The 22961-nt window shown below is 45.4% G+C and overlaps 2 protein-coding genes across 2 annotated transcripts; both read right to left on the reverse strand.

Annotated features, from left to right (window-relative positions):
- Positions 1-122: 122 nt before the first annotated feature.
- gjb8 (gap junction protein beta 8) lies at positions 123-3443 on the reverse strand. The gene is made up of 2 exons (XM_030343242.1): positions 3267-3443; positions 123-2154 (listed from the first exon to the last, which is right to left on the reverse strand). The coding sequence occupies exon 2, from the start codon at positions 2122-2124 to the stop codon at positions 1318-1320; it is 807 nt and encodes a 268-aa protein (XP_030199102.1). The 5' UTR covers positions 2125-2154; positions 3267-3443; the 3' UTR covers positions 123-1317.
- A 476-nt stretch (positions 3444-3919) lies between these two features.
- Positions 3920-22916, reverse strand: cryl1 (crystallin, lambda 1). Its single transcript, XM_030343241.1, has 9 exons — positions 22759-22916; positions 22240-22347; positions 21168-21294; positions 16225-16386; positions 15258-15353; positions 14926-15024; positions 10313-10421; positions 6867-6973; positions 3920-4723 (listed from the first exon to the last, which is right to left on the reverse strand). Exons 1-9 carry the CDS (start codon positions 22794-22796, stop codon positions 4616-4618), a joined length of 954 nt encoding a protein of 317 aa, XP_030199101.1. The 5' UTR covers positions 22797-22916; the 3' UTR covers positions 3920-4615.
- Positions 22917-22961: the final 45 nt, after the last annotated feature.

The following is a 22961-nucleotide window of genomic DNA, read 5'->3' on the forward strand; positions in this document are numbered from 1 at the left end:
AGCCCACAGACGGGGGTAAAGGGGTATTGGGGGCTCGAGGAAACAACTATGCAGCAAATATTTGGGAGCATTAGAAAAAACTCGAAGATCCCATGTCAACGCACAGAAAGATCAAGACAAACTTTTGCAGTTCTTTCAGTTTATTAATATACAGAAGTAATAGTGCATATGTAACAATTAAGTAGCCTACACGACACATTTCATATAGAAAAGCATTTTCATGGCAGTAAGGCAAGGTGATATACATTTTACGTTTAACAATAGAAAAAAAACGAACTGCTAAAATAACGGAAACAATGCACCCATTGCTGGAGGCCTAGTGCGTATATTTGTGATTATAGCAGTCAACTTTCAATCATACCATTGTGCCATTAAAACCATCCTGTTGGGTAAACTACGCTGGATCAGTCTGAGCTCTAGACACTTCCGGTGAAGGCCATTCTCCTCAGATCTCAAATTTGTATGACCCCTTCTCTGAAGAGACGCATTGTTCTTCCCCACGTTGAGCAGACAAGGAAGTCCCCCCTCCAGGTTCAGTCGAGCAGGCTAAATAAAGATCAATCTGAAAAGTGATACAGACTCCCCCTACAAGAGACCCTCGGTCGGTCACGTGGTCAATGTTACTACATGAATTTCCTGCAGCACAATGGCAGCGTCTCGTTTAAACCTTCCCTCGTAAACCATGGGCACGGAGTGACTCTCGGGAGCCTACGAGAAAAAAATTACAGGGATAAATCTGCAGGATTAAAAATACACTTTTGGTAAACCTTGAAACTGTCTCGCTTAAAAATACACAACATTAAAACATTTTGTGCCATACATAAAAATAAACCAATAGAATAGTTAACCGAGGCCCTTGATTCTCTATTCGCCGCCCCCCCCCCCAACGCTTAATTAATCCTCTATTTCCTTAAACCACACAACAGCGTGTATAGACGTGGCATTGCATGGGCGCCCGTACACCACAAGGTGTCGCTGTGGATCAGTTCTTGTTCATGCTAAAAAAAAGCGCCCCTCAAATCTTACAAGCGACAATCTTCCACAATTACTTAAAACAATACAAAATAAATCATGAACACGATCAGTCTTGGGTGTAAAAATCTACAAAAGTGATATAAAAAGTACAACACTATAGTCTACTTTGCTTGGCTAATTCTCTACAGAATACCAGTGGATGAGTCAAAGGCGACCACTGTTTGCTCACAACTTCCATCTTGCTTCTCCACGCCTCAATACTTCATGTCTCGTTTCTTTATGGAGTCCAACACTCTTGAGACTGTCATGTCCCCCCCCCCCATGCCTAGCCCCACCCCTCCATCAGGCGGTCTTGTTGCCCGAGTCCATGCAGGGCGACATCATGAGGTCGTTCTTCTTGTTCTCCATCAGGGCCAGGTCTCTCGCCGCCCCGCCGTCGTGGTGGACGTAGGGCATCTTCCTGCGGGCCGCACGGTTGGAGCAGCGCAACAGCGCCTTGGCCACCAGGTAGGCCAGCTCCGCCACGTTCAGCACCATGCAGAGGGTGGACGACGACACCATGAAGATGGTGAACACCGTCTTCTCCGTGGGCCGCGAGATGAAGCAGTCCACCTTGTTGGGGCACGGCCACTGCTCGCACTTGACCAGCCGCGGCATCTGGAAGCCGCCGTACAGGAAGTACAGGGCGTACATGAACCCGCCCTCGAAGATCAGCCGGAAGAACAGGCTGCAGGTGTAGGTCCACCACAGGGACCCCGTGATGGGCAGCCTCCGGCGCTTCAGCCCCTCGAGCTCCAGGTCCGTGGTCTTCTCCCCGCCGTTGGACCGCAGCATGGTGCGCTTGTCGCCCCGGTTACGGTAGGCCACGTGCATGGCCACAAGCAGCGCCGGCGTGGACACGAAGATCAGCTGCAGGCACCACAGGCGGATGTGGGACACGGGGAAGAAGTGGTCGTAGCAGACGTTCTTGCAGCCCGGCTGCTGCGTGTTGCACGTGAAGTCCGACTGCTCGTCGCCCCACACGCTCTCGGCCGCCAGGACGAGGATGGTGATGCGGAAGATGAAGAGCACCGACAGCCAGATCTTCCCCAGGCTGGTGGAGTGCTTGTTGACTCCGCCCAACTGGGCGTACAGCGCGCCCCAAGTCATGACTACGGTTACCACGGGAACTCACACCGTCTGAGGGGGGGGAGAGAGAGAAGGGGAAGTTTAGACTCTAAACATGGTCCGCTGACTAGTTTCGTGTCCACAGGGGAGGCACCTGCCCCCAAACATAAAAAAAAGCCACCCGAAGGGCAATAAAAATGAGCTAATTTGTGTTCTGCAAGCAGTTGTAGAGAACTACACGTTTGCAGACACTACTGTACTATACAGACATCTTTTGCACACACTGTAAATATGGCTTTGCACACTTTTTCATGCAAATGCTCACTACTACCTCAAGGCAAAATTGCTGCTCCCAATATTATTTTATGCTAAGGTGAGTAGGTGAAATGGTTGCATTGAACTACTCAGTTATATAGCAAGGTTCTTCGACTGAGATACTTGAAGCTCCTTTTAAAAATGAAGTCACATTTTTTGCTCGTTAAACACAGAGTGACGTCACCGCCAATCCAGTGCGTCACCGTTCATTAGCGGCATGTCGATACACCTGCTCAGTATGAGGCAGAGCAAGGCCAGAAGTTAAAAGCTGATCAAACTATTGCCACAAAAGGCCTTTTCTCTCTCTCCTGGATTTAAAAGTTAGTTGTCTCCTGTAGAAACTAAGTAACCAGTCGGCTGAGATAAGGTTGGCATGCGTATGGACCAGGGACATATCCGATGAGAAAGGCACTCTGCCCCACTGGTCTTGGTCCCATGACAATTATGGACCACAATGTATACTGGCCATCGGATGTCGCGATCCTTTAAAAACGTAATTTTAGATGGATAAGCCTACCCCAACAGGTCATATGCCCACAAATAAGCTGCACATGTGCGCTACAGATCCGATTGGCCACCAGTTGATGGTCGTCATGGAAAGTGTCCTTGATGATTTGGATTTAGGAACCAACCGATCTTTCCAGGACCCATTATTCATCAAGTATACATTTTAACTATCACAGTATCCTAAGTGGAAGGCTGGATAGGCTAATGTTCGATAGGCTACTTTAAAAATAGTTTAAGCAATTCAAAAAGTTAATTTGACTAAATGTTCTGAACATTTTAATTCATTTAAATAAGATGTAGCCTTCTGCAACATCACTGACGTCTCATTGTTAACCACCAATGATATAAAAAGCCTAACTCACCTGTTCTATTTGTGTAATGTGAAGTCCATCAGTTAAAGCCGATCCATAGCCGAACGGAAGCCATATAATGAGAATGAACTAGGCTACTTCAAGCACTGTGGTCTATTTAAACTACTCTAGTTGATTGAGGCGGCGCTCGTTGAGCTGAGGATCTTCAGGTGCGTCTGGACTTATGAGGCCTGCCCTCACAGCCGTCAGAGAGGGGGCGGGCCCGGGGTTTGAGGGGTGTTGTGTAGGTCACGGGATGGGTCACAGTTGTTGAGGCACAACAGTTCGCCTATGTGTATTTAACCGCTCACATCAGACCCAAGTCGGGAAGTCTCATGCCTAAAACCACCTGTCGAGCAGATACCTGTAAAGGCGATTTATAGTCATTTATCCGTATGAAAAAACACTTGTCTGCAAGCATTGAGAGCGTCAATCGGAGATGGTTATTCCCTTTTCTGTGTCTCTAAAGCGCTGGTAGTCAATGGACTGTACATCTCGGGTCCACACCAACTCTGGAATGTCGCACCGCCACGCGGAATTCGACGCGGGGCGTCCAAGGGAAACCACATGGTTCTATAGGCGCGGAGACGTCACGCGGCAGAAACGAAAAACAGTGAGAGGGTTAACAAACATGGGAGCGTTTAAAATGTCTTTCACACAGCCGCTGTAATTGTGAGAATTTTTTATTGTAAGTGTGTTAATCATTGTTGGCCAACAATATGGCTGTCATAATAATTAACAGAAAAAACGTGATTGATATTTAAAACCAACACTCCTAATGTAGACCTACTGCCCACTCCCTTTTTATTTTCAATTTATAATACATTAACTTCATAACAATGTCACAAGGAGAGGTCTTTAATTCAGCACAGAGGAAAAGTCAACTTTCCCAAAGGTAAATTCCTGATACAAAATCAAATTTCACAAAATAAAAGTTCTGCTGAGAATTTAGCACCAAAACAACCTATATCTGACCAATGTTAACCACCAAGATACTGGATGATCTAGGACAGTGTTTCTCAACTGGTGGGTGGCGACCCAAAAGTGGTTCAAAGATTTGAGGGTCGAGGACTTGAACATCTATAGAAGTAATGTGTTTTGATTGCAGGGATGAAAATATTTGTTTACTCATGTCATGATGAAATAGTGTATTTGTGTTTACAAGCTCATTTTTTTGAATAAAATAGCCTGGTTTGAAATGTATAAAGGTGGGTCGCAACTTGACCACGGGGAAATGTGGGTCCCAAGGCCAGACCAGTTGAGAACCACAGACTTAGGATCCAGCAGGACTTTTACTTTGTAAACCCCGGGGTTCACAGAGAGAGCAGGTCCGAGTTGGTGTGGCCAGAGGAGGTTGGGTCTCAGGGCTTCTCCTTCTTCAGGCGGGCCAGACCCATGAGGAGTTGGTCTCTCCGCTCCCTCCTGGCTGACAGGGGCTCCGGCTGGCTGGGGATCAACTCACTCATCTCCTGCAGAGAGGAGGAGGAGGAGGAGGAGGAGGAGGAGGGGGGCAGAGGAGGAGAGGGAGGTGGAGGAGGAGGAGATAAGAGGAGGAGAGGGAGGTGGAGGAGGAGGAGATAAGAGGAGGAGAGGGGGGTGGAGGAGGAGGGGGGCAGAGAAAGAGAGGGAGGTGGAGGAGCAGGAGATAAGAGGAGGAGAGGGAGGTGGATGAGGAGGAGAGAAGAGGAGGAGAGAAGAGGAGGAGAGGGAGGTGGAGGAGGAGTAGATAAGAGGAGGAGAGAAGAGGAGGAGAGGGAGGTAGAGGAGGAGAGGGAGGTAGAGGAGGTTGGAGGGAAGAGGAGGAGAGGAGAGAAGAGGAGGAGAGGGAGGTGGAGGAGGAGGAGAGAAGAGGAGGAGAGGGAGGTGGAGGAGAGAAGAAGAGGAGAGGGAGGTGGAGGAGGAGGAGAGAAGAGGAAGAGAGGGAGGTGGAGGAGGTTGGAGATGAGGAAGAGAGGGAGGTGGAGGAGGTTGGAGATGAGGAAGAGAGGGAGGTGGAGGAGGAGGAGAGAAAAGGAGGAGAGAGAGGTAGAGGAGGAGGGGGCAGAGGAGGAGAGGGAGGTGGAGGAAAAGGAGATAAGAGGAGGAGGTGGAGGAGGAGGAGATAAGAGGAGGAGAGGGGGGTGGAGGAGGAGGAGGAGAGAAGAGGAAGAGAGGGAGGTGGAGGAGGTTGGAGACGAGGAAAAGAGGGAGGTGGAGGAGAGAAGAAGAGGAGAGGGAGGTGGAGGAGGAGGGGGGCAGAGGAAGAGAGGGAGGTGGAGGAGCGATAGAAGAGGAAGAGAGGGAGGTGGAGGAGCAGGGGGGAAGAGGAAGATAGGGAATCGGAGGAGGTTGGAGAAGAGGTAGTGAGGAAGGTGGAGGAAGGTGGGGAAAGAGGAAGAGAGAAAGGTGGAGGAGCAGGGGAGAAAAGGAAGTGAGGGAGGACGGAGGCGGAGGAGGGGAAAAAGGAGGTAAAAAGAGAGCACATTAGGAGAGGAGGAGAGCGGGAAGGAGACCAGAAGACCGCTCCTTTGATGACCTCCCTCTCTCCCAGCTAGGTGTGTAATGTGTATGCATTAGTGCGGGGTCGTGTCACATGCGGTAGGCCTGTGTAAGCGTGGCTAAACGGGGCAGGGCAGCATGTGACCGGTTAGGGAGCACAGAGGTGCGCTACATGCACCACGGAAAACCAGATCTACTGGAACATACAGAATCAGCTTTATCGGCCAAGCATGCAAAAACACACAAGGTATTTGACTCCAGTTCTGTTGATCTCATAGTGTCTTTACTTAAAGAACGACAGTGTTGAACAAAAAGCATTTAAACCACTTTGTTCCTCCTGTAGAACTTTCGGGTTCAATGAAAGATAGCAACTGGAAACTTAACAAATACATAAAAAACACCAAAAGTATGAGAGAGTGAAGAACCGTGAACCCAATTTCAGTTCTGACATTTGACTTGCGCCTCCAACTACTTATGTTATCTGCCCATAATATCAATCCCGTACAATAAGAGATTAGTTTGCGAGGGTCATTAGGCATTCAGATTTTTTCAACTGGATTTTTATGAAAAATTCCAAACCTATTTTTTTTTGAAAATGCATGATCAAATATCAATCTGTTTTAAAACACAGCAATCTTCCAAGACCCCATATGCAAATCAGGTGACCCCAAGGTAGGTCCTGTGACCTTCGCTGTTGTAAAGGTAAGGCGCTGACTCATGATGAGTCTCGCCTCCTTAATTACTGTTGGCCCGGGATTCCTCACCCACACACGACTGCAACTAACCATTGTCTTCAACTGGATTAATCCAATGATATTTAGTATCCCATTTCTCGTCCCAAGAGTGAATGTGTGCAAGGCATGTCTTCAATTAGCTTTCTTTATCTGACAATCTCCAACAAAAACAAAAAAAATCTGTTTTGGATCTATGAAACAAAGTTGAAATTCATTATCAGGATTTTTTTTATATTTTCACTTGATCATTTACTTGGTTCCTCGATAATCAAAATTGGATTTCATAAATTTTCGTTAGATATCTACTTGTCATCTGACGATGAAATTGTGAATCGACCAAACGGTACACCACGCACGGTGCGCTGTGGTGTCAAGCACGTCGGTAGTGGCGGCCGGTTACCTTGGTGATTCGCTCCGCTGCTTCTCCAGAGAACTGAGGCACTGGTCCTGCAGAGCTCAGCACCCTCCTCATCCCAGTTCTGTAGCGCCGCAGGTAGTCCTCCAGACCTACAGGGGGCAATAGCTCTGAGGATTAATATTACACCACCGCTTTTGCGTTGCGATTCAACACTACCATTCAACACTATGCTCTAGTCTAGCGTAAATCATGTCACATATTTTGTTTACTTCGTCTGCACTCTGCACGTTACTCTACAAGTCCGACGAGTGCAGCCGTAATTCTTAACAAAAGGTCCTGACCTGGGAATGTTAACCTGCAAGTGGCTCTTTAAGGATGGTTGATTTAAGAGTACAACGTTTCAAATGGTTTTTGGTTTAGGTATTAGATTAGGGATGGATTAAGATAACATGAAATAGCAGTTTCCCTTTTACCTTAACCTGTTATAATGAATTTGTCAAACTAATGCGCAAAATGCCTCACATTCCTACCCTGAATAGAATTACTATCACTATGAGATTACAATTTTTACATTGAATCACGCCCTGGTATTCTGTTTGACTACCTTGCATCACGTAGTAGTCCGTTATATTAAGAACCAAAACATATAATGGAAACGGGAATGTTTGATTCAGTTAATAATACGCCGAGGTAAGCAATGCATCATGGATAATACCCATAATTCTCTGTTTCTGTGTTGTGTTCAAACGTTTGTGTTGTGTTCCAGAGGTATGCAATCTTAACATACCAGTGAAGGACACGCAACGTAAAGAAAACATGAAACCATTGTTTACAACAGAGGTGCTCTGTAGAGTGGCATCAAATGATTTAAGCTAATGATTTCTGAACAGTCGCAATCAGTCTCACAAATGATTGCCCATGCTGATATTGTAAAGAGGGCCAGTTTGAAGGTTTCTTGACATTCCTCTAATAGGAAATCCTGCCATAGATTGATGGATCTTTAAGGAGATAACATTTATGCCTTACACCCATCCTCATACCCTCTCTAGTAACACATAGGGACTCCCTTCCCAATGGCCCTTCTCACCTATATCCATAATCAGCTTCAATTTAGGTTTGTTGTTGGCTTCAAGTTTAAGATATAAATGTTCTCCAATCAATCTGTAGATACACTCATAATAAAATAAAAGCCTACACCCATAACTGAATGTTATGAAGGTTGAGTAACAGCAATTAAGATTGACCTCACACCTAATGACCAATGGCTTTAACCCTAAAACTGACCAACCACAAACATTATTTGGGTTCTCACAGACGCAACACAACAACTCACTCATAAGTCTACTTAAAATTGAATTTAGAAAAAGTGTACGCAACCATGTTCACTTGTCCCGCTATGCTCATGACCAAAAGGTTTAAAACCCTGGACCTTGGTTAATTTCAAGTTGCCATGGGCTCAGAACATGGTTTAATTATCAGGGACTGACTGGAAGTCCTGCTCTCACCTCGGTGTAACAGATAACGGCTGGAGCTTAAATCACACACCGCTCCGCTCTGCAGGGCTATTCCCAGATATGAAGTCTATTTTCATCTATGTGCAATGTCTGCCTCCCTGTCTGTCTGATGTCTTCTCAAATTAATAACAGATTTTAGGTTGCAGGTTCCCTGTTGAGAGCCCAGCCAAAGGAGAGAGCAGAGAGAGAGAGAGAGAGAGAGAGAGAGAGAGAGAGAGAGAGAGAGAGAGAGAGAGAGAGAGAGAGTGAGACAGAGCCCTAGCGAGGACAGAGTGACACATAGAGAGGGGGAGAGGGACTCTAGCCGTGGCAGAGGGCCCAAGCTAAGTGCTAGAGTATCTGATGGTCTGGTTTTGGGCACTAGAGATCCATCAGTAGTGTCTGATCTAGAGCTCCCTGGAGGCATCCAGTCCCCTGGGGACCTGCCAGGGGGTCAGTCTTTTTTTCCGTCTAGTTTTCAGGGGTCCATCTAGTTTTCTCGAGTCTGTTTAGTACTCTGTTGTCCATGAAGTTGTTGGAGGTCTGTTTCTTTTTCTGTGGTCAACCTATTTTTCTGGGGTCAGTCCAGTTTTCTGGGGCCCATCGAGCTTTCTGGAATCTGTCTAGCACTCTGTGGTCCATCTAGTTATCTGGGGTCCAACTCCTTTTCTGGGTTCTGTCGACCACTTTGTTGTCCATCTAGTTATTTGGTGTAAGTCTAGTACTCTTGGTTCAGTCCAGTTTTCTGACGTCGATCTAGTTTTCTGGGGTCAGCCTAGTACTCTGTTGTCCGTCAAGTTGTTGAAGTTCACCTAGTACTCTTGGGTCAGTATAGTACTCTGTAGTCCATCAAGCTGTTGAAGTTCCATCTGATTTTCTTAGGTCCATCTAGTTTTCTTGGATTGTCTCGTTTTCTAGTTCTCTGGGGTCTGTGTAGATTGCTAGTATTCTGGGGTCCATCAAATTTACGGGAGTCCATCTAGGTTCCTGATGACCAGCCAAGGGTCTATTTGGACCAGCCAGGGGTCTCCTGGGACCTGCCAGGGTTAAGCTTGGGTCCCCAGTCTCAGTGTCTGTAGCACAACGGCGCACCGATTCTGGCAGGGTTGGATTACTGGCTCTTACCAGACCTCATCAAAGAGGGCTTTGTTCCACCAGCTCTGTGTGTGTTGTTGAGTACACATGTGTTGTAAGAGGTGTGTGTGTGTGTGTGTGTGTGTGTGTGTGTGTGTGTGTGTGTGTGTGTGTGTGTGTGAGGGAGAGTTATTTTCACGTTTTCACACTGGGTACTGAGATTCTTCATCTGCCTGACATATAACTCTCACTTCTCTCATCACACACACACACACACACACACACACACACACACACACACACACACACACACACACACACACACACACACACACACACACACACACACACACACACACACACACACAGACATTACTTATAGACACTCTGCCGATACGACTCACGTTTCTACAGTAGGAACTTTAATGAGTGTAAAACATTTCCAAGGCACAGATTTATGTCTCGCAGTCAGAGATAATCATCATTACAATGAATAGTTTCCGATCATCCAGCACCCCATTGGCTGGTTGTTTCAGCCAATGGAATGCAGGTAAAATTGAACGAAAGAAGGTTGGATTTCAGAATTCAAGTAACATAAACTTCAACAGTTGAGTGGAAGTTTATGTGTTGGTAAAATAGCAGTAATTTTAATGCTTTATTTTTACGCTTAAAAACAGACTTCTGTGGTAAACACTCTCCTTTAAACTCCCACACGCCCTTAGCAGTCCCTAAATGTAAAATATTTATTGCATTTATTTTGACATCCTTTTAGTTATTTAAATTGAAAATCTTTACACATCGTTGATGGTCGGCTTCTAATGGGTACTTGTTTCCGTTTCTATATTTTATTTAAACATTGCTTATGTGTTCATTTTAATCCAATGCTTAAATGAGACTTGGAAACTCATGGAGGAACCTTACCGTCGGGTGCATTCAGATGCATTGTTTCCATAGGACCGATGAAGGCGTAGCGCATGCCCAGGCCCTCTGACATAACCAGGTCAATATCCCGGACAGAGATGACCCCCTCCTAGACAAACAAGCAGACACAACATATTTATAACATGCATAAACCGTAGAATACATTACAAATTAGCAGAATGTTCGAAAGGAAGAACACACACAGACACACACACAAACACGCACGCATGCACACGCACACACACACACACACTGTTCAGCATCAATTACACACTTTAATGTGCGGTTTTAAAAAAAAAGGGAAATTGGATTCGCTGGCTGGTTTTAAGATTAGCATTAGCTTTGTTAGCTCCAGTGCCTTCAGAGCGAGCCAATCAGTTCTTAGGACAAGAGGGGTCTGTCTAAACTAATGGGACCATGTAGCGATCGGCCAATCAGATGACTGTGTATGGGTAAGATACGAAAATGGAGATGATGGAGGTAAAACGAGAGGGAAGGAGACAGTAGAAGAGAGGGGCTTGAGAGAGAAAGAGACAGAGAGAGAGGCTACAGATACCTGTTGGCCAGCACCCGAGGAAATCAAAGCTTGGAGTCGGGGAGGGGGGGGGATGTGTGTGTGTGTGTGTGCGGTACAGGGTTGTCATTGTTTGCCTCACAATTACCCCAACTCACAGCCCCCTCGGTGTGGGTCATGTGAGAAAGAGTCTGTGTATGCGTGTTATGTGTGTGTTGTGGATGTGTGTGCGTGTATTGCAATTGTTTGTGTGTGTGTGTGTGTGTGTGTGTGCGTATGCGCACGCAATAGAGTTGTGTTTAGGTACAGGTGCAAAGGGGTCCTTCCGCTACCATCATCGCCCAGGCAACCAGCTCCTTTCACAGCCGCTCTGCTTTCAACTTCTGGCTCACACTCAAAGAGGCTGTGTGTCAGTAATGCTTCTGTGTGTGCGTGTGTGTGTGTGTGTGTGTGTGTGTGTGTGTGTGTGTGTGCGCGATCCTGTGTGTGTGTGTATGTGTGCATTTCTGTCGAGTGAGGTTTTAATGTTATCATGCAAAAGGCACAATTACTGACTGTTTGGTACCCCCCACCTGGGCCATACAGAAGGGGAATTCCAGTTTAAATAACCAGTAACGAAGTCCTGCCCAGGGTGGCCGGTGGGTCACACGACCAGGGTGGGGTCTTCAGGGCTGGCTACTGACCCAACACCCCAGTGCCACCGAGAGTTGGACCTGGAGCGATGCCCGGATCTCGACTGGGGCTAAAAGATCTCGCTTTATCTCGTGCTGGAAACTCCACAAAGGAGCTAACGTGCTAAACTGGTCGACAGTTTTGTCTACATGCAATATCGATTTGTCATGTTGTTTCTTGAAAAAGGGTGTCGTCTTGCTACAATTATCAAACATTTACAAGGAAATAATTATTGATGTGTGTGTCCAGAAAAGGCCAGCCAGACTTGGCTTAACCAGTATAACTGTAGCCTAGCACACCTTGATTCGAGCACAGCATAGCCTTGCACAAATAAGAGTGATACACCCTGAGCCTAGCACGCATAGCCTTGCACGGGTAGCCTAGCACACCATATCCTCGCAAAAGGTCATTCTGAAGCGAACCCTGCTGTACGACCAGGTTTGCCGGTCTACTCTCCAACCCACTCAATGAGTAATTGGTATGCAGGGTGTGTGCATGTATTCTGCTATTGTAAGTGTGGGTGGTTTGTGTGTGTGCATGCATTTGTATGTACTAGCAGGCACTGGCATCTATGAGGCTCATCAGGTTCCTCTAGTAATCCTCTATACGTCTAGAGACGTCCGCTACTACGTGCGTGGCAAGAAATCACTACACTGATAAAACGGGGGGAAAGCTTAAACTGTAAACGGAAATATTGACGCCAGATAATATTCACAGGCAAAGAGTTCCTGTTTGGGTGTAGCCACAGTGTAATACATTGGCCTGGTCCTCTCTCCGGTGCGTTAGTTCAAATCCTTCCCCTAACTACAATAGTGTCATGGCCTTTTGATGGGTTGCTGACTCATTCAGTTCAACAGGTTCACAGCTAATGGCTATACTAGCCATTCAGGCTCATGCTACATAACTCACAACCCAGACAACAGCAGGCTCAAGTACTCACTAAATATGTGTAAATTGTAAGCACACATGTTGAATATTAGTTACTTTAACTCTGATTGAAATTAATTTTAAATTCCCCTATCACTGAAACACAAGCATGTCGGCAAAATTTAACATGTCATCATGACATGTTAACCCCATTCTGTTCCTTTTTGGATGAGCCAAACCATTTTCTGAATTCTCAAATGTAAATTCCTTTATGATTTAGCACCATGCAAATATCCCGTTCCACTGGAAAACCAAGAATTTCAAGAATATCAATACTGGGACTCCGGGCCGTAGCCCTGAGTCCCATTTGACAGAAAATTCTAAAGATATCTTTTTTTTTTTCTTTTTTCTTTATACACAGTTGTTGGCCCCCAGTTGCGGGCCCCCCCTCAACTGTGTACCTTATACCCGCAGTTCGGCGGCCCTGCTGGGACTTCAAGTTGTTCTCAAGGTTCGCCTGACCTGCGTTTTATAAATTCTGACTTAAAATGATGCATAATGACTCGCACATGTGTATATTTTTAAGCAGGTTGGAATTAAATGATCAAGGCAATCATCTTTCCTCCAATGCTATTCATTGGTTTACTTTCAATCAAAGCTTCCTCCCATTGTGGTTTCCCCTCCTACCGTTGGCAAGGTGCAACCAGGACTCAGGTCAGTTCAGACCGACTCCGTCTAGTTCTTCTGTGTTCTGTGTGTTGGAGGCCATCCCCTCCCGTTTCCACATGAACGGAGCTCTCTTGTGCTCGCATCTCTGCAGCTGTGCGTTGAGAATAGGACCAACCCATGCTGGCTGTACGCATGTTTCTCAGGACCACACATTTCTTTATAAATACCATTTATTCTAGTTAATTTACTCACAGGTGTGCATCTCTGATTCCTAGAGCAACTCTGCATTCGCTCCAGTTGTTGCTAAGAAACTAGGTTGTGCAGCCCTTTTTGGTAGCTACACTTGCGACATGGTACATGGTATCCTTTGACTGTTCTCAGGCTCACTTGTAAGTCACTTTGAATAAAGCGTCTGACGGATGTCTAAATGTAAATGTATTCATGGATGAGGGGCCTCAGCCATTTGTGAGGTTCCAAATGTTCCAACCCGGGGGCCCCGACCATCGAGAGAGGGCCCTCTCTACGCTGAGGCAAGCCCCCTTAGTTAGACAAACGCTGCGGTTGTGAGTAGTGCAAGGCTGGCCAGACTTGGCCAAGCGTGACAATTGTTCTGGCTCCGTGTCTGACCGCGCTGGTGAGGAGCTGAAGCCTCCTTAGAAACCACTTCAAGAATCCTGGGCTCCTTGACACAATGGAGACCAGAAGAAGTGACAGTAGAGGCAACGGAAGGCCAACAAAAGAGGCCAGAGAGCTTCGCTTGAGAACCCGCGTCAAGGTTTGGACCCGGCGTTGTTTACAGCCAAGAGGCCAGAGAGGAAGTCTCCCGTGTAAGGGTTTGGGCATAGCTCTGAGGTCTCTTGTTAGCATCAGCATTCCTTTGCCATGAGGAATGTTCGGACGCGTCACGCAAAGCCGCTGGCTTGGTCTTCTTGATATCAGAGACCCCATCAAGGGGAGAGAATAAATGTCAGAATCTAATGTTCTTCCACCTGTTGTCCTCTTGGGGTTTCCAGCCATGCTTCAAAAGGTTAGCTCTAGTGATGGATTTCATGATTCTTTTCCATGATTCAGTTTGCGTCGGTCAGTTCGCCAAGAAGAATCGTTCAGAATCGTTCAGTCGCGTTTCTGGTAGCAGGGAATCATGGAATGCACAGTGCACAGTTCTCAGCAGAGTCAGTAAGACTCAGCTGCTCCCTCGTTCTCGAACGATGGTGCAAGCGGTCATCAATTAACACACAACATTACAACTAAGTTCCTTTCAGCTGTGGAGCGCTTGATGTTCGGAATCGGGATGTTGTTGCCAATCCCTCTTCACCACTCTGCTAACTTAACACAGTGAACAGCGAGTCAGCGAGTGGGAGTCGAGTCTGGGAGAACAAACGATAGAAAACGTGGAATCAGGTTGGTTCGTTCTTGTTAAAGAGTCGTTCCTTCAAACTGATTCGTTGGCAAACGACCAATTACTAGTTAGCACGATAGAGGAAGAGGAACTGAGCCCTAGGGTAGCCGCTAGCGCTAATCTGGTGGTTTGGCCTCTTTGGGTTCATTCTTCCCAACACTGATTGGCCAGAGGAAATTGCCTATAGATTCTGAATGGGGGACAAGGCAAGGGAGATGTCAACTTCTTCCTCTTTGTGTTGTATTACTAAGCAAGGGTACACTTTCCACAATGGTAGAATGTCGGTGTGTGTGTGAATATGTGCATGTGTGTAGGCATTAATGTACATGTGTGCATTTCATTTGGTATGCATTCTGTGTGTGTGTGAGAGTACATGGCGTTTCATATCGAGTTACATTCCAGTTACACCTTACCATCATCCCCTCCCCCTTTACCCAAATCATCCTCCTACTTGTTTGTTAGTTTGTTTGTTTGTTTGTGTGTGTGTCTCACCTCCACGAGCCTCCAGGACTCTGCGATGATGGCATATTGGACTCTGTTGAGGGCGAAGCCGTCGATCTCCTTGTTGAGACGCACCGGACACTGGCCAACCTACACACACACACACACACACACACACACACACACACACACACACACACACACACACACACACACACACACACACACACACACACACACACACACACACACACACACACACACACACACACACAATTGAGCCCATATTGGGTTCCTGTGTTATGAACCCCCTGTGTGCGTCTGTGTGCACCATCAGTGTGGGTGTACTCAGTCAGGGAGAGATAGCATCACAGTGTGTGTACCTGAGTCATGAGGGTGTGTGTGGCGTCCATCACGGCCCCCAGTGTGGCAGGGTGGGGCACCAACTCCACCAGTTTGACGTAGTAGGGAGGATTTACCTGAAGTGGAGAGACGCAGCCAGTCACACTAGAAGCTGTGACTTCGCAGAAACACAGTACAGTATTACACAATAAGTATAATTAATCACAATGACATGACGCACGAACTCTGAAAGATGAGCATGGGGTTAGGCACTAGAGGGGTTCGGCAGTACTGGTTCTTGGGGATGGTTAATGTTGATAGTTTGTTAGTTTGTTAATATGTTTGCTTCAAAGGGCAGCAGTGGTGGGCTATATGGTCAGGGACAACCTATTGACATGTGAACAGCAGAAACAAATCGGACATTACTGTTGAGCTCTGAGGGTGGATGACTTATTTTTTCTCCCAAAGGTAACAGCAGAGAAACGAAAAGAGAGGGTAGCCTCGTTGATATGAATACCACGAGGGTCAAGGACAGTGGGCGTGGGATTAGATTTTCCCACAAAACCGACATTTTTCAAACTCCCGTGAATGAAACCGGTTTCATGCGGAAACGATGTCTGACTGAAATGCACAAAAAAGTAAAGATCAGCATCACACCGTTACATCGTTATCATCACTATTTTTTTTTCAAAGAAGAGTTCAGTTAGTGGTTTGGTGTTTGGTATTGTGTATTCTTTTTCAAGCGATCCTGAACCTTTCAAACCCAATAATGATTCATCTCTGCTGCTCCTCCTCCTCCTGCTACACTACCCGCTCCTCCTCCTCCTCCCAGTGCCTCTAGCTGTGACTCTGGGCAGGTACTACCCGCTCTTCCACTACCTCCTACTAATCCTGCTCCTCCTCCTCCTCCTCCTCCTCCTCCTCCTCCTCCTCCTCCTCTTCCTCCTCCTCCTCCACCTCCTCCTCCACCCCCTGTGCCTCTAGGTGTGACCCGGGGCAGGTACTGACCGGGTGTGATACGATGCAGCGGTTCGGCATCTGGACTGCTGAGAAGACGTTGCTTGGCAACAGGCAGGAAGTGGAGCTGCTCAGGATGACCTCCGACCCCACGAGGCACTCCACCGCCTGGAACACGCTCTGCTTGGCGGCCAGGTCCTCGAATACACTCTCCTGGAAACACAGACACACACAATATATGTATATATATATCAATTACAGTATATTATTTCTACTAAATTAGTAGATTGTAGAGATTAGTAGTGATAGTGTAACCATCTTAAACCCCCTGTCTTTTTCTGGCTGAACCACAAATCATTTTAGGTCATGATGATGATGATGATGAGGATGATGATGATGAGGATGATGTCCAGGCGCCGCACAGGCTGAGAGGAGTGGAACTTGCAGCTAGTCTCATACCTATTACCCACATACCTAAACATCCTCATATAAATAACACAAAGAGCTACACGCACACGTACACGTACACATACAAGTACACATATACACACACACACACACACACACACACACACACACACACACACACACAGCTCTTTTGCCCCTCAAGAGCACAAGTCCCTGGGATCACTGTTTCCCCTTGATGTATATCTTTATATGTACTATTGGTACTATATTACGTTCAAGGTGACTTACTGTGAATTCAGATACATGTCATTAAGGAGCACCGAGGGGTTGGACAGCACAGACAGAGCTCATGAAGGAGCAGGCATGGGTTAGACATTTAATAAAGAGACAGGTCATTAAGGAGCAGGTAGGGGTTTGACCATTAATACAGAGACGGGTCATTAAGGAGCAGGTATGGGATAGACCATTAATACAGAGACGGGTCATTAGGAGCAGGTATGGGTTAGACCATTAATACAGAGACGGATCATTAATGAGCAGGTAGGGGTTAAACCATTAATACAGAGACGGGTCATTAAGGAGCAGGTATGGGTTAGACCATTAATACAGAGGAAGGTCATTAATGAGCAGGTAGGGGTTAGACCATTAATACAGAGAAAGGTCAATAAGGAGCAGGTAGGGGTTAGACCATTAATACAGAGAAAGGTCAATAAGGAGCAGGTAGGGGTTAAACCATTAATACAGAGAAAGGTCAATAAGGAGCAGGTAGGGGTTAGACCATTAATACAGAGACGGGTCATTAAGGAGCAGGTATGGGATAGACCATTAATACAGAGAAAGGTCATTAATGAGCAGGTATGGGTTAGCCCAGGGGTTTTCAAAGTGTGAGAGAGTGAGCCCCCCCTCAGAGAAAAAATTTCAGCTGAGCCCCCGCCCCCCCCTCCCCAAAAAAAGAAGTTCTAAATACCTGTGTTTTGAAAGCTATCTTAATTATTTTACACGTTTTAAACATCTCTGATCATAATTTTAAAACATTTGAAACATATTTTTGAAACATATTTTTGAAACATATTTTAAACATATTTCTGAAACATTACAACATGCGTTTTTAAACATTTCTTAACACAATTTAACAACTTTATCTAAGCATGTTTTAGCTTAACCTTTTTTAAATACATTTGAACATCTTAATCTGTGTAAACTGCCAGTTTACACAGATTAAGATGTTCAAATGTATTTAAAAAAATACATTTTACACAGATTCATTCAGGGTCCCCGACTCTGAATTTTCAGAGTCTAATCAGATCTGCCTTTTCAGTCCAGAGATTCGACTATTCGGCGGGGTTTGTTTACCGGCGTTGCTATGGTGACCTCAATTATTATAAGCAACTGAAAACGATGCCGGTTTGAAACTAAAACTGTGATTCTGAAAAAAATTTAAATTCTATAAAAATTCTGTTTAGATAGTATTGAAGATACAAGTGTGTAGATTTGTTTAATGGTTTGAACGATGGTAAACGGTTGAAAAATGAATGAGTTACGATGTCTAGAAGTAGGTGTATCAGAATGGGCTGACGTCTTCAATGAAAACAGCTGAAAACGAAGCGGTATTAAACTAAAACTGTGATTCTGAAGAAATTTTAAATGATATCGAAATTCTGTTTAAATATTATTGAAGATACAAGTGTGTAGATTTGTTAAATGGTTTGCACGAAGATAAATGGTTGAAAATTGATTTAGTTATGTTACTTCTACAGTTGAAGTACGACTGATGATTTGAATCATCGACTTTCAGGTTTTTTTTTCGGGTTTATTTTTTTCTCACGTCGCGCCCCCCCTGAAGAACTCTGGCGCCCCCTAGGGGGGGCGCGCCCCACAGTTTGAAAACCACTGGGTTAGCCCATTAATACAGTGACGGGTCATTAGGAGCAGGTATGGGTTAGACCATTAATACAGAGACGGGTCATTAAGGAGCAGGTATGGGTTAGACCATTAATACAGAGACGGGTCATTAAGGAGCAGGTATGGGATAGACCATTAATACAGAGAAAGGTCATTAATGAGCAGGTATGGGTTAGCCCATTAATACAGAGACGGGTCATTAAGGAGCAGGTAGGGGTGTGGGAGTAAATACAGAAGGCCCACAGAGGAACTGCATTTTAGACACTTCCACCAGGGCTTTACAAACAAGTGGTCATGGCTGCCATTTGGTTTCGACATTGGGATTTGAACCAAGAACCCTTGTCGGGGTAGTCAAAAACCCTATCCTTATGCCCTCACAATGTCTGTCTCTGTGTTAGATCTTCCATGCTCCAACCTCAATGTGGGATATTTGGGTTACCAAGGCCACATGATACTGAGCATTTCAGTTTGTAGAAAGGGTGCTATGTAGGTAGGTGCTAATCGATGACCGGACAATACTGTAATTCACGGGTGAGCTCGTCACAACGACAAAAAAGCCCTGACCCCATGTGATAGGATTCCAGCGGGTGGGAGTCACTTCCTTGATCCTACTGAATAGCCCATTATACTGGAATCAGTTTGATCACTAGAATTGATTTACCCTTTGTGTAATGCTAGTCTCTCTCTTTCTGTTCCCCTCTCTCTCTGTCTTGTCTCTCTCCATTCCTCTCTCTCTTCATCTGTCTGTCAGGCACACACACACACACACACACACACACACACACACACACACACACACACACACACACACACACACACACACACACACACACACACACACACACACACACACACACACACACACACACACACACAATGTTTATCTTCTTATTAAAATCATAAGACCTTTTGAGTGGAAGGGTCTTCCACCCATCTCTGTCTTCTCGTCTATCTGTGCAGAGAGCTGACTGTGTTTTCTTTTTCTGCGTGATCTCCATGACCTAGAGTCACAAGTCCAGTGTGCGTTCATTGACTGTATGTGTGTGTGTGTGTGTGTGTGTGTGTGTGTGTGTGCGTGTGGGAGTGTAAGTATGTTCATTGTGTATGTTCTGTCTCCTTGTCCTTGGCAACACAAAGGACTGATTACTGACATGGAGCTGGTGAGCTCTTGATGGTTTGAGTGTGACATGGCTCAAAAATAGAGCGAAGCCTGGCTCGCTCCTAGCAGTAAACAACTACAATCTACTACACCTACATATGTTACAATCTATGTAAGTACCCCTATATCTACCACCTAGTACAACACTATATCTAAAGTATCCTTATCTATATTTACCTGCAACCTATTCACCATCTACATCTATATTTACCATCAATGATATCTTCTTGGATTGTACGACCAAAATCAGAAATGCATAACAAATGCAAAGGAAATTCAGCACTTTCAACAAGTTTCACATCAAAAATAAAGGATAGACTGAGATATGATCACACTCGCTATGGTTTTAATGCCCCCCTAGAGGTCAAATGTCACAATTTTTGGGCATCATCAGGATAGAGTCATAAGACTATGAGCCAAGTTTGGTTCGGATACATGAAAGCCTTGCAGAGATATGAGCTCACTTCCTGTTTGACGTCCCCCTGAGGTTAAGGGTCAACCAGTTGTTTGGGTGATCCCAGGATGATGTCATGAGTCTATGTTCCAGTTTGGCTATGATATAATTAAAGAGTTGCTGAGAAATGGTTTTATTTCCTGTTTGGGAGGCTTTGCCGTCAAGTTTGATTGGCTGTCAAAAAGGCCTTTTTTGCACATTTATTCAGCTTGGGCTGAAGATCATATATGGTATTTTTCATGAAGATTGGACCGAGTTTGTGGCCTGTGGATATGTACTATTGATTTTGACAACTTTAAACATGGCGGCAAAATTCTGATGTTTCCATGAAAAATAATTTATTAGCTATATGGGTTGGTCTGACAGTATCACCAGGCATTGACAATAAGTTTGAAATATACTCATTTGAAGAGAGAGGAGTTAAAACACATCTTCAATAATTACAGAGACCCCTAGAGGTCAAAGGTCACCAATTTGATGAGTGTCCCGGTGATGATATCATGGGGTCTATGTACCAAATTTGGTTATGATATGTCATCTGTAGATCATCTGTGCCAAGTTTCGAGAAGATTGGACAACATTTTTGATAGATGCATTTTGAAGGTTTTTGATAAAAACCAAGATAACGGAAAATCCATCATGGCGCAAAACGACAACAAAGGGTGAGTTGATGTTGGCTTGGCCCAAGGTTTCCATTGATACCTTGTTTTTGAAAATGGGATGAATGGGTCAAAAGCTATAAACATGAATGCATGTCCAGCTTTGACCTGTTGGTGGCGCTAGAGCTCTTGAGCTAGCGACCCCGGAATTGCTGTGAGGGATTATGGGGACTGTCCTGAATCAGTGTGCAGAATTGCTCAACTTTTTACCAAGGCGTTCTATGGGCTGAAATAGACTTCCATGGCAGGAAAATAATAATAGGAAAACATAGAATAACAATGGTTGTCTCGCAGCTTCGCTGCTTGACCCCCAAATAATAGGAAAACATGGAATAACATCCCCAAGGATGGGTGGGTGATTTCCGGCATTAAGCTGTTATTGAGTGGGGGGTCCTGGGACCGGGATACCAACCTGGACGAAGAAGGCGCCCTCTAGTGCCTGCTTCAGGTCATCGTGGCTGCTCAGCAGAGCCAGTTGATCAGAGGAGCTCAGCTCGCCTCTCAACGTGCTGGCTTCCTCTAGCTCCCCCAGCTGCTTCCTGTTACAGACACAGACACACACACACACACACACACACACACACACACACACACACACACACTGTGAGTGCTGTGATTTCATGCCTGACCTGACAGCCGTTCCTGAGTACTCTTAGGCAGAACATATTCTGTAAAGTCTTGCCCCATTTGAAATTGTGTGTTAATTGGTCACATCTTGAAGCTCAGAGTACACTACTGGTGGGATCAGGAGAGACTGAATGTAAAGACTCACTTCCCAGCTTGTTAAACAGAACTCACACCGAATGCCACCCTCTGCTGGTTATACTGGCCTTTGCAGTTGATGTGATGTGGCTGCATTGGTTATATATTGGTTATGACTGAGTGACTTAAGTGGAGGCTAGGTGTTTCTATGTTATAAATCAAACAAGTGAGGGACTTACAGGTAGACACGCTTTAAGCTGGGAGTAACCTTTTGGTATCCACTTAGAATACACTGTGAATGACTATCCTGTACTCTTGATTTAAATATTCAAAATCAAAGACGACATCTAAGCAACGATACATTCAAACAAACCTGTCTGATTGGTTTCAAGTTCTTCGTCAACCACGTACAATGTACTGACAGTGATTATAGAAGCAATCTTAGTGTGTCGCATGTTTAACACCGTCCCATAACTGTAAACCCCTGATTGAGCACAGAACAAGTTTTTCTATGTACAACTTGCTGAATCGTGCCTGGCATGATCCTTGATAATATAATTCCTGTGTGTGAGTGTGAGTGTGAGTGTGTGTGTGTGTGTGTGTGTGTGTGTGTGTGTGTGTGTGTGTGGGGGGGGGGGGGGGGGGGGGGGGGGGGTTTGGTTGGCCTTGGTGTGTTGTTCTTCAACTTTTTGTTTGTTTGAAGCAGGAAGGGGGAAATGGGGGATATGTTAATGCACTACTAGGTAGTTGAACCTTCATGTCAACTAGAAGGGGTCACCCACCTGATCTCTGTGACGGCCTTGGCAGCCAAGCCTGGCTGGTTGTCATAGATGCGGACTCTGTAGCCTCCGCTGGCGAACACCATCGCCCAAGACCGGCCAATCAGACCACTGACACACAAAATAGATATTGCATCAAACATATAGAATACAATACAAATTAGCAGAATGTTCAAAGGGGAGAACGCACACACACACACACACACACACACACACACACACACACACACACACACACACACACACACACACACACACACACACACACACACACACACACACACACACACACACACACACACACACACACAATAATGTAACACGGGATAGTGTCATCTGAAATACAACCTCCGTTATCTTTCCAACCATTCAAATGACCCCCCCCCAAACGTCATTAACACCAGTACGATGTGAATAGGAATAATGACAATTAAATGAGTAAATGCATGACATTAAACAACATAAGTGACTTAACAGCAAAACAATAACACATTTGTAATGAACGAATTATATGCTGCTCACCTTCCAATGACCGTAATGGTTTTCCCGCTAGAGCTCATTTTAGGACTTTACCTTACGTAAATACCCCTGCTATTTAGACTTGTCAACGGTATAGTTTAATAACACAAACTATAAAGTCTCCACCCCCAAGTCACGTTGTATGTAGCGGATGTACACTACGGCAACTTGATATGACCAAAAGTGTGTAACAAAACAAAACATAC

This window comes from Gadus morhua, chromosome 20, assembly GCF_902167405.1.
Source record: "Gadus morhua chromosome 20, gadMor3.0, whole genome shotgun sequence".
NCBI classification, from domain to species: Eukaryota; Metazoa; Chordata; class Actinopteri; order Gadiformes; family Gadidae; genus Gadus; species Gadus morhua.